The sequence below is a fragment of the Amblyraja radiata genome, chromosome X, assembly GCF_010909765.2.
Source record: "Amblyraja radiata isolate CabotCenter1 chromosome X, sAmbRad1.1.pri, whole genome shotgun sequence".
In the NCBI taxonomy this organism is placed as follows: Eukaryota; Metazoa; Chordata; class Chondrichthyes; order Rajiformes; family Rajidae; genus Amblyraja; species Amblyraja radiata.
Genome location: NC_045999.1, coordinates 13,467,488 through 13,479,786, shown reverse-complemented (window position 1 = coordinate 13,479,786; position 12,299 = coordinate 13,467,488). Strand labels below are relative to the sequence as shown.

Sequence of the window (12,299 nt, the reverse complement as noted above, 5' to 3'; positions counted from 1 at the left end):
CTCTATCTATGCCCTTTATTATTCTGTACGTTCCAAACTCCAGCACATGGAGTACGATTTGTACATTAACAGAGCTCTCACTTGGCTGAGACACCATTTTTTGTGAAGAGCAGTGAAGCTTCTCGTTATCTTTAGACTTTAAAGATACAGCGTGGAAACAGACTCTCGCCAAGTCCGCGCCGACCAGCGATCACCCCATACACTAGCACAAGCACTGGGGACAATTTACAATTTATATTAGCCAATTAACCTACAAACCTGCACGTCTTTGGCGTGTGGGAGGAAACCCGAGGTCCCGGAGAAACCCCACGCGGTCACGGGGAGAACGTACAGACAGCACCCGTAGTCAGGATTGAACCCGGGTCCCTGGCGCTGTGAGGCAGCAACTCTACCGCTGCGCCACCGTGCTGGCCCAATGATGCACTGGTGATCATTAATATTTGTCTTGGCTGTGAGTGCATGACGATCAAAGCGACCCACACTTCACCTTGTGCGAGTTCAGACATGCATCGTGTGGGTGTCTGCCAGGTGTGTCGAGGCTACAGGTACTGGCATGAATTCTGTAAAGAGTAGCTTCAGGCCTCTACACCGTGGATGCGGCTCTTGGGAATCGTGTCAGGAATGGGCTCATTTTGTTTGCTGCCGGCCCATTAAGTGTTTTATTAGACAGTTTTCTCTCAGCTAATATGTCTGAAAATATACACCTTTGGATGAACAGCGGGTCAGGCAGCATCTCTGGAGAACATGGATGGGTGACGTTTCAGTTTGGGATCCTTCTTCTGATTTTTTAATTTTGTAAACCAGCATCTGCAGTTCCTTGTTTCTACAGCCAAGCCAATAGATGGATAATGTAGATTTCTCACACACTCCTACTTGCTTACTGCCAGTTCCTTCAAATTTGTCTCATCCGCTTTGTCCACACTCAAATCCTTCATTCAAGTCAGGCAGTGGGAAGACTTCGGAAATATGCAGCATCAGAACTTGGCATCTTTAGTTTTGTTTAGACATACAGCGCGGAAACAGGCCCTTCGGCCCACCGAGTCCCTGCCAACCAGCGATCCCTGCACACTAACACTATCCTACACACACTAGGGCCAATTTACATGTATACCAAGCCAATTGACCTACAAACCTGTACGTCTTTGGAATGTGTGAGGAAACCTGAGCTCCCAGAGAAAACCCCCACAGGTCACGGGGAGAACGTGTAAACTTCATACAGACAGCACCCGTAGTCAGGATCGAACCTGGGTCTCTGATGCCTTACGGCAGCAACTACCGCTGTGCCACCGTGCGCCCTGTACAGCACAAAATATCTGTATTCCGCTGGAAGGTCATCGACCTGATAAGTTAACTCAGTTTCTCTGCACAGACAGTGGTGCAACAGCACCAGGGATCCGGGTTCAATCCTGACTAGGGTGCTGTCTATATGGAGTTTGTACATTAGAAACATAGAAATTAGGTGCAGGAGTAGGCCATTCGGCCCTTCGAGCCTGCACCGCCATTCAATATGATCATGGCTGATCATCTAACTCAGTATCCCGTACCTGCCTTCTCTCCATACCCTCTGATCCCCTTAGCCACAAGGGCCACATCTAACTCCCTCTTAAATATAGCCAATGAACTGGCCTCGACTACCCTCTGTGGCAGAGAGTTCCAGAGAGTCACCACTCTCTGTGTGAAAAAAGTTCTTCTCATCTCGGTTTTAAAGGATTTCCCCCTTATCCTTAAGCTGTGACCCCTTGTCCTGGACTTCCCCAACATCGGGAGCAATCTTCCTGCATCTAGCCTGTCCAACCCCTTAAGAATTTTGTAAGTTTCTATAAGATCCCCTCTCAATCTCCTAAATTCTAGAGAGTATAAACCAAGTCTATCCAGTCTTTCTTCATAAGACAGTCCTGACATCCCAGGAATCAGTCTGGTGAACCTTCTCTGCACTCCCTCTATGGCAATAATGTCCTTCCTCAGATTTGGAGACCAAAACTGTACGCAATACTCCAGGTGTAGTCTCACCAAGACCCTGTACAACTGCAGTAGAACCTCCCTGCTCCTATACTCAAATCCTTTTGCTATGAAAGCTAACATACCATTCGCTTCCTTCACTGCCTGCTGCACCTGCATGCCTACTTTCAATGACTGGTGTACCATGACACCCAGGTCTCGCTGCATCTCCCCTTTTCCTAGTCGGCCACCATTTAGATAATAGTCTGCTTTCCTGTTTTTGCCACCAAAATGGATAACCTCACATTTATCCACATTATACTGCATCAGCCAAACATTTGCCCACTCACCCAGCCTATCCAAGTCACCTTGCAGTCTCCTAGCATCCTCCTCACAGCTAACCCTGCCCCCCAGCTTAGTGTCATCCGCAAACTTGGAGATATTGCCTTCAATTCCCTCATCCAGATCATTAATATATATTGTAAATAGCTGGGGTCCCAGCACTGAGCCTTGCGGTACCCCACTAGTCACTGCCTGCCATTGTGAAAAGGACCCGTTTACTCCTACTCTTTGCTTCCTGTCTGCCAGCCAGTTCTCTATCCACATCAATACTGAACCCCCAATGCCGTGTGCTTTACGTTTGTATACTAATCTCTTATGTGGGACCTTGTCGAAAGCCTTCTGGAAGTCCAGATACATCACATCCACTGGTTCTCCCCTATCCACGCTACTAGTTACATCCTCGAAGAATTCTATAAGATTCGTCAGACATGATTTACCTTTTGTAAATCCTTGCTGACTTTGTCCAATGATTTCACCACTTTCCAAATGTGCTGCTATCCCATCTTTAATAACTGACTCTAGCAGTTTCCCCACTACCGATGTTAGACTAACTGGTCTGTAATTCCCCGTTTTCTCTCTCCCTCCCTTCTTAAAAAGTGGGGCTACGTTTGCTACCCGCCAATCCTCAGGAACTACTTCAGAATCTAAAGAGTTTTGAAAGATTATTACTAATGCATCCACTATTTCTGGAGCTACTTCCTTAAGTACGCTGGGATGCAGCCTATCTGGCCCTGGGGATTTATCGGCCTTTAATCCATTCAATTTACCCAACACCACTTCCCGGCTAACGTGGATTTCACTCAATTCCTCCAACTCCTTTGACCCACGGTCCCCTGCTATTTCCGGCAGATTATTTATGTCTTCCTTAGTGAAGACGGAACCAAAGTAGTTATTCAATTGGTCCGCCATATCCTTGTTCCCCATGATCAACTCACCTGTTTCTGACTGCAAGGGACCTACATTTGTTTTAACTAATCTCTTTCTTTTCACATATCTATAAAAACTTTTGCAGTCAGTTTTTATGTTCCCTGCCATTCTCCCTGTGACTGTGTGGGTTTTGCCCTGATGCTCCGCTTTCTTCCCACACTCCAAAGGCTGAGGTTTCAGGCTGGACCCTCAGCAATGAGCAATGAATCCCGGCGTCATCCTGGCGACAACCTACGACCAGAGTAGATGGGCAACATCAAGCCCACATTTCAAAACCCAGCGGCAACAAGAAATAAGTAACGGCACTTGAGGAGACCGCTCACGACAATACAGGCATCACCCCACGTCACATCGCCACCATGAGGCAACAGCCTATTTTTCAACTATCGCTGAAATAATTTGCCAAAGTGGGACAGGCCCTTAAAGAAGCCCCCTGACTTGCTGAGTACTTTAGCATTTCCTGGTACAGTTCAGATATTAACTCTGCTGCAAACATTTGAGATCATTCATATGATTATGACCAGGATGTTCTTTTCCTGTATTCATTATAAAGCATATTTAATATACATTTAACTACAATGCAACCTACAATGTGACTTTACAAACGCTAATATGGAAATCAGAAAAAACTTTGAACAGTGCAGGACACTAATAAATTGATGATGAGTATTATATGGAAATATGTTAACAAGAGGAATCGAATATAGGAGCAAAGAGGTCCTTCTGCAGTTGTACAGAGCCCTAGTGAGACCACACCTGGAGTATTGTGTGCAGTTTTGGTCCCCTAATTTGAGGAAGGACGTTCCTGCTATTGAGGGAGTGCAGCGTAGGTTTACAAGGTTAATTCCCGGGATGGCGGGATTGTCATATGGTGAGAGAATGGAGCAGCTGGGCTTGTACACTCTGGAATTTAGAAGGATGAGAGGGCATCTCATTGAAACATATAAGATAGTTAAGGGTTTGGACACGCTAGAGGCAGGAAACATGTTCCCGATGTTGGGGGAGTCCAGAACCTGGGGCCACAGTTTAAGAATAAGGAGTAAGCCATTTAGAACGGAGACGAGGAAACACTTTTTCTCACAGAGAGTGGTGAGTCTGTGGAATTCTCTGCCTCAGAGGGCTGTGGAGGCAGGTTCTCTGGATGCTTTCAAGAGAGAGCTAGATAGGGCTCTTAAAGATAGCGGAGCCAGGGGATATGGGGAGATGGCAGGAACGGGGTACTGATTGGGGATGATCAGCCATGATCACATTGAATGGCGGTGCTGGCTTGAAGGGCCGAATGGCCTACTCCTGCTATAGTCTATTGTCTAATGACAGGAACTGGCTGCCCCAGGGAATGGTTTGGTCTCCCAGCTGTTTTTTATTCATAAATTGATGATGAGTTTTGCATGGAAATATGTTAATGTTACAATGGCAGGTGGGAGGAGATGTGAGGAGGACACACACAGAATGCCTAAGGATATTGAGAATTTTGTAGAAACAAGGAACTGCAGATGCTGATTTACACGAAAGGACACAAAGTTCTGGAGCAACTCAGCGGGTCAGGCAGCATCTCTGGGGAACATGGATCTGAAGAAGGGTCTCGACCCAAAACGTCATCTATCCATGTTATCCAGAGATTTTGCCTCACCAAAAGTGCTGGGGTAACTCAGCGGGTCAGGCAGCATCTCTGGGGAACATGCACAGGTACAAATTGCTGGAGAAACTCAGCGGGTCAGGCAGTATCTCTGGAGAAAATGGTTTCGGGATGAGACCATTCATCAGAATGAAGAAGTAACTTAACGGGTCAGGCAACAAGTGTAGGAAGGAACTGCAGATACTGGTTTCCACCGAAGATAGACACAAAATGCTGGAGTAATTCAGGAGGTCAGTCAGCATCTGTGAAGAAAAGGTGACATTTCGCTTCAGACTTAAGAAGGGTCTTGACCCGAAACGTTCCTTTTCTCCAAAGATGCTGCTTGAATTACTGCAGCATTTTGTGTCCTTTTGAAAATGTTGTGTTAATTCAAAGGATGGAAACAAGGAACTATGCTATTTCATATATAGTTGTTAACTGGGTTCAGGGAAGATCTGTGACTTTGCAACGGAGATTGGGCTGAAATGTTGACCCCAGACTTCACGGGAAACAGGGATTACTAAGTGTAATTTTGGGTATTGCCTGCACCAAGATAGCTTCTTGTACTCAGTAAAAACTATATCCATATCTAAATGTTACTGCTGTGGTAATACTGCCCATTAAAGCATTGCCTTTTCATTGAGATATACATCAACCATTGCTCAAAGGTGGGTGTTATAGGTCATAAGTGATAGGAGCAAAATTAGGCCATTCGGCCCATCCAGTCTACTCTGCCATTCAATCATGGCTGATCTATCTCCCTCTCAACCCCATTCTCCTGCCTTCTCCCCATAACCCCTGACACCCGTACTAATCAAGAATCTATCTCTGCCTTGAAAATATCTATTGACAGCATCCACAGCCGCCTGTGACAATGGATCCCACAGATTCACCACCCTCTGACTAAATAAATTCCTCCTCATCTTCTTCCTAAAGGAACGTCCTTTAATTCTGAGGCTACGACCTCTAATCCGAGACTCTTTCACTAGTGGAAACATCCTCTCCACATCCCCTCTATCCAAGCCTTTCACTATTCGGTAAGTTTCAATGAGGTTCCCCCCTCATTCTTCTAAACTCCAGCGAGTACAGGCCCAGTGCCGTCAGATGCTCATCATCTGTTAACCCACTAATTCCTGGGATCGATCTCGTAAACCACCTCTGGACCCTCTGCAGTGCCCAGCACATCCTTCCTCAGTTATACGGCCCAAAATTGCTCACAATACTCCAGATGCGTTCTGACTAGAACCTTATAAAGCCTGAGCATTGCATCCCTTTAATCTTCTTTTTGGGTCAGCATTTCTTGTGCTCAAGAAGAGTGCAGCGTTGAGTTCATTGCCATTATATGAGTTGTTGCTTGTGAATACATGTTGTACACAAAATTATTGTACTAATTCCTCATGTAATGGTGCCTGCACGACAAAGTCCCCTGACTGCTTAAATCAAATACTTTGGGGATTCCTGAGATTCTGAAATTTGCTCCTGAAATTCTATTGCTGGATTGCCTATTGCTTATTCAGTTTAAGCAGCCATTTATTGTTGAGCAGAAATAGAAATGGTTCATGTAGAAGAGCCTGAAGAAGCTTCCCGACCCAGAACATCACCCATTCCTTCTCTCCAGGGATACTGCCTGTCCTGCTGAGTTACTCCGGCTTTTAGTGTCTACCTTCGGTTTAAACCAGCATCAGCAGTTCCTTCCTGCACATCACCTTCCTGTCCATATTTCCTGAGTTGCTGCCTGACCCACTAAACTATTCCAGCACTTTGTGTCTTCTTTTATAATCCAGCATCTGCAGTTCCTTGTTTCTACATCTTGTTTACTGTAGTTCAGAGATACAGCGCCGAAACAGGCCCTTCGGCCCACCAAGTCTGCCCACCAGCGATCCCCGTACACTAGCACTATCCTACACACCAGGGACAATTAACAATCTTTACCAAAGCCAATTAACCTACAAACCTGCACGACTTTGGAGAGTGGGAGGAAGCCGGAGCACCTGGAGAAAAGCCACCCAGTCACGAGGAGAATGTACAAACTCCGTACAGACAGCACCCGTAGTCAGGATCGAACCCGGGTGTCTGGCGCTGTGAGGCGGCATCTCTACCGCTGCGCCACCGTGCATCTTTTGAAGAGTTCATGTTTGTTCATTTCTGCCTTTAATAACGGCTTGTATTATTATTGATATTGTTCCAGTATATCCATCCTTGCTATATTGCAGGTCACATTGATGTCTTCACATCGAAGATCCTGTTGATTGACCAGTTCCCAGCAGCATCTATAACAGAAAAACTTGGATCCTTCAAGTAAGTGGCTGGAGCTACATGGTGATGCTTCTCCATTAGTGGTTCCACCTTTAACTTTAGCGTGATTTTAGTTTAGTTGAGAGATACAGCAAGGAAACAGGCCCTTCAGCCCACTAAGTCCACACTGACCGATCACCCGTTCACACTAGTTCTATGTTGTTACACTTTCACATCTACTCCCTATGCTTTCAAGTAGAGATGACTGAAAGCTTCAAGTTCCTTGGAGTAAATATCATCAGCATCTTCTCCTGGACCGCCCATATCGAAGCAACGGCTAATAAAGCAGAGCATTTCCTCTTAGGGTTAGGAGAGATAGATCAGCCATGATTGAATGGCGGAGTAGATGATGGGCCGAATGGCCTAATTATTCTCCTGTCACTTCCTTCGAAGACTTAGGAGGTTCGGCATGTCCCCAACAACCCTCACCAACTTCTCAATATGTGCCATAGAAAGCATTTTATCAGGATGCATCACAGCTTGGTTTGGGAACAGCCCCATCCTAGACCGCAAGAAATTGCAGAGAATTGTGGACGCAGCCCAGACCATCACACAAACCAACCTCCCTTCCATTGACTCCATTTATACCTCACGCTGCCTCGGCAAGGCCAGCAGCATAATCAAGGATGAGTCTCACCCCGGTCACTCCCCCTTCTCCCCTCTCCCATCAGGCAAGAGGTACAGAAGTGTGAAAACGCACACCTCCAGATTCAGGGACAGTTTCTTCCCAGCTGTTATTAGGCACCTGAACCATCATATCAACAACTAGAGAGCGGCCCTGAGCTACTATCTACCTTTTTGGAGACCCTCGGGCTATCTTTGATTAGATTTACCTGGACATTATCTTGTACTAAACGTTATTCCCTTTATCGTGTATCTGTACACTGTGGATGTCTCGATTGTAAACACGTGTAGTCTTTCCGTTGACTGAATAGCACGCAACAAAAGTACCTCAGTACATGTGACATTCAACTAAATTAAAACTACACACTAGGCACAATTTACAGAGGGCCACTTAACCTACAAACCCGCGTGTCTTTGGGATGTGGGATGAAATTGGAACACCCGGAGGAAACCCACACGGTCACAGGGAGAACGTGCAAGCTCCACACAGACAGTACCCAAGCTCAGGAGTGAACCCGGGTTCTGGCGCTGTGCAGCCCTCAGGTTGAATCTGGCAGCAGAATTTGCCCATCACACCTTGTATCGTGTGTGACTTCAGGCTGTAGTCCTTCCTTTCATCTCCACTGTGAGGTTCGTGGTTTGTATTCATTCCCTGGTGACTCAGATTTAAAATTATCACTGTCTTATAATACCCATAACAGCAAAAGAGGAGGTGTATAAAATCATGAGAGTTGTGAGTCTGTGGAACTCTCTGCCTCAGAAGGCAGTGGAGGCTGATTCACTGGATGCATTCAAAAGAGAGTTAGATAGAGCTCTTAGGGCTAGCGGAATCAAGTGGTAAGGGGTGAAGGCAGGAACGGGGAACTGATTGGGGATGATCAACCATGATCACATTGAATGGCGGTGCTGGCTCGAGCAGCTGAATGGCCTACTCCTGCACCTATAGTCTTTTGCCTGAATAGATCAGGTAGATGCACAGAATCTCTTGCCCAGAGTAGGAGAATCGAGGACCAGAGGTTCAAGGTGAAGGGGTAAAGATTTAATAGAAATCTGAGGGGTAACTTTTTCACACAGAGAGTGGTGGGTGGGTGTATGGAACAAGCTGCCAGAAGAGGTAGTTGAGGCTGGGACTATCCCAATGTTTAAGAAACAGTTAGACAGGTGCATGGATAGGACAGGTTTGGAGGGATATGGTCCAAGCGCAGGCAGGTGGGACCAGTATAGATGGGACATGTTGGTTGGTGTGGGCAAGTTGGGCTGAAGGGCCTGTTTCATTCTATGACTCTAAGGCCATGTTGTGCCATCATGTTCATGCCAGATCCCAAAGGAGCAATTTAATCAGTGCCAATGCCTCTCTCCTTACATCTCTGCTGTCCAGCTGCTAGTTTTATCTCACCCCTGACCATCAGCTCCCCTTTGATTCCCTTTACTACTAACTTTATTTGTATTCAGTTTAGTTTATTGTCACGTGTACCGAGGTACAGTGAAAAACTTTTGTTGAGTGCTAACCAGTCAGCGGAAAGACAATACATGATTACAATCGAAGCATTCAAGATGTACAGATACATGATGAAGTAAGTAAGGAAGTATATTGGCCAAGTATTCACATACAAGGAATTTGTCTTGGTGCTCCGCCCACAAGTAACAACATGACATACAGTGACAGTTACGAATGACTCAGAAAACACTAAACATTAATATTAATAAGACATTAATGATAAAACACCGGGAGCTCGCAGGTCCCTGGTGGGAGACCGCTTTTCCGAGCTCCGCAACGGCGACTTCTCCCGCTGGAATCGCGGGTTTAAGGACATGGAGCCGGGGCCTAACATCACCCGGCGCGGCTTAAACGGCCTCAGGACTTACCATCGCCCGCCGGGGGCTTTAACATCGGAGCCCCAGTTCGCCTCCACACTGCAGTTGGACTGCTGGACCACGGGAGAAGGAACAAAGGGAAGAGATAAAGACTTTGCCTTCCATCACAGTGAGGAGATGTTGGAGACTCACTGTGATGGATGTTTATGTAAACTGTGTTAAGTGGGTCTTGGATTGTTTTGTAATGTAAAAAACTGTAGAAATGATATTTCGTTCAAATCTAGGTTTGAATAACAATAAATTGCATTCTATTCTATTCTATCAAGCATGTGAACCAACAAAATACCAGATCAAAGGGAGGCTACAGATTTTTGGCTGTTGAGTAGAGCAACTACTCGTGAATAAAAACAGTTTTTATGTCTGGCTGTGGCAGCTTTAACAGTCCGGAGTTGCCTTCCAGAGGGAGGTGATTCAAAGAATTTGTGGCATTCTCAGCATTGTAGCGCATCAGTTCCAGAGACAAAATCCAATGTGCAATGGGGTAGAGGTGCAATATCCGAGCTTATGGAAGGACCGTTCAGCAGCCTGATAACAGAGGGGAAGAAGCTGTTCCTGAATCTGGTGGTGCGCACTTTCCAGCTTCTGTATCTTCTGCCGGACGGGAGCGGGGAGAAGAAGGAATGACCAGGGTGGGACGGGGACAAGCCTTTGGTTATGTCGGCTGATTTTTCGAGGCAGCACGAGATGTAGCCGGAGTGTGTGGTGGGGAGGTTGGTCTGTGTGAGGGATTGGCCTACATCTACTACACTCTACAATATCTCGTGGTCTTGGGCTGCGCTGTTTCCAAACCAAGCTGTGAAGCATCCTGACAGTCTGCTTTATACTGAGTGGTGTTAGTGAAAGCATCACATGGCAGTGAGTTATGTATAATCTGCTAGAGACTGAGAAATGCAGACGGCAATGAGGTGGGAAGAGTTTATATAAATAGTATGCACAACCTTGGCTCAACCTAGCAACGCCTTCAATCCTCTGATTCCTTCCTGGCCCCGTGGGCCATTTAAACTCATTTATAGTCTGTGGTGTACTTACTTTGTTACTTTACATTGGAGTAACTCAACGGGTCAGGCAGCATCTCTGGAGAATAGGAATAGGTGAAGTTTGGGTCGAGACCCTTCTTCAGACCGAGAGAAAGGTCTCGACCCGAAACATGAGCTATTCCTTTTGTCCGGAGATGCTGCCTGACCTGCTGAGTTAACTGTAGGTTAATGGGTAAGGAATGGGTGACGTTTTGGGTCGAGACCCTTCTTCAGACCGGCTCCACTGTGACAAACATTTGCTTTCTTTTCCCCTTCTGTATTGTTGCTGCGATTTTTAACGCTACTCTTTCTTGTCCTTGCAGCCCCGTCAACTCGATAAACATCCTTCACCATATACTGAGGAAGCTGACGAGGTGAGTGGTGTGTAATGCCCAGACCTCATGATGTGTTCATGCAAATCTCTCACAGTCTTGGGCCCTACACCATGGGCAAACCTTGGTCGGGTGTAGAAGGCAGTGTACGATATGGACAGTTTAACAGTGGCGGGGCAGGTGGGTGGAGAGGTGGGGGAGCAGATCTGGGTTGGGCAGGGCTGGGGGACCAGTGTGGGCGGTCGGCAGAGAGAGGGGGTGAAGCAGCGGTATGAGGGGGGCAGCAATAGGGTGGTGGGGGGGGGGGGGGCTGAATGGGTGCTAGGGCAGCTCTGGGTGGAGGGTGGGGGAGCTGTGAACATACAGCAGTGTGGGGTGGGAGTGGGGAGCAGAATAGGCGGCGGAGCAGTGTGGGATGAGGGGTGCAGTAGTGGTGGGGGGTGGGGCAGCTCTGGGTGGGAGTGGGGTGGGGGAGCAGGGTGGGTGAGGCAGCATTGTGGGACGTTGAGCAACTGTTGGGCGGGGAGGGGCAGCAGTGTGGAGGTAGGGGGAGGAGTGGCTGGGGCATCTGGTGCGGAAAGTGCGAGCCTGGTGCGAAAAGTGCGAGGCTGGTGCGAAAAGTGCGAGGCTGGTGCGAAAAGTGCGAGGCTGGTGCGAAAAGTGCGAGTCTGGTTCGGAAAGTGCGAGCCTGGTGCGAGCAGTATGTGAGAGAGGCGATCCTGTATGGGGTAGGGATGGAGTAGGTGTGGGGGGTGTTTGGGCCGAAGGGCCTTTTTCCACACTGTATGACTATGCTGATCTAATATGTATCTTCAAGTGATTATGTACAGTGATACATGTACTGAACTGTGTACAAAAATGAATTTCACAGTACCTCAGTACTTTGTTATCACATGTAGCAAGGTACAGTGAAATACATTTTTGTATACAGTTCGGTACGTATCACTATACATAAGCACTTAGATACATCTTGTTTAAGAAAGAACTGCAGATGCTGAAAAAGTCGAAGGTAGACAAAAATGCTGGAGAAACTCTGCGGGTGAGGCAGCATCTATGGAGCGAAGCAACAGATGACGTTTCTTGTCTCAACCCGCAACGTCACGTATTCCTTCGCTCCACAGATGCTGTCTCACCCGCCAAGTTTCTCCAGCATTTTTGTCTAGATACATCTTGGATAAGTATCTCAGATACAATGCAAGTGTGGAGCAGCAGGACACGGAGACAGTATACAGAGTCGCCAGTTTGGTGCCATTTCCAAGTCCCAGTTGTTGTAAGTGCGGGGATCTTGACCTGACCATGAAGGCCCGTTGCCATGGTCTGGCCAAGCGTTGCCGT

At 47.1% G+C, this 12,299-nt stretch overlaps 1 protein-coding gene across 4 annotated transcripts in view; it reads left to right on the top strand.

The window, feature by feature from the left end:
- The window catches only part of ice2 (interactor of little elongation complex ELL subunit 2), a 71,189-nt gene that overhangs the window by 46,581 nt on the left and 12,309 nt on the right, over positions 1–12,299 (top strand). For all 4 annotated transcript variants that reach the window (XM_033014753.1, XM_033014755.1, XM_033014754.1 and 1 more), the window contains 2 exons: positions 7,036–7,120; positions 10,956–11,006. In XM_033014753.1, the coding sequence (XP_032870644.1) occupies positions 7,036–7,120; positions 10,956–11,006 (136 nt within the window). The remainder of the gene's footprint in view (positions 1–7,035; positions 7,121–10,955; positions 11,007–12,299) is intronic.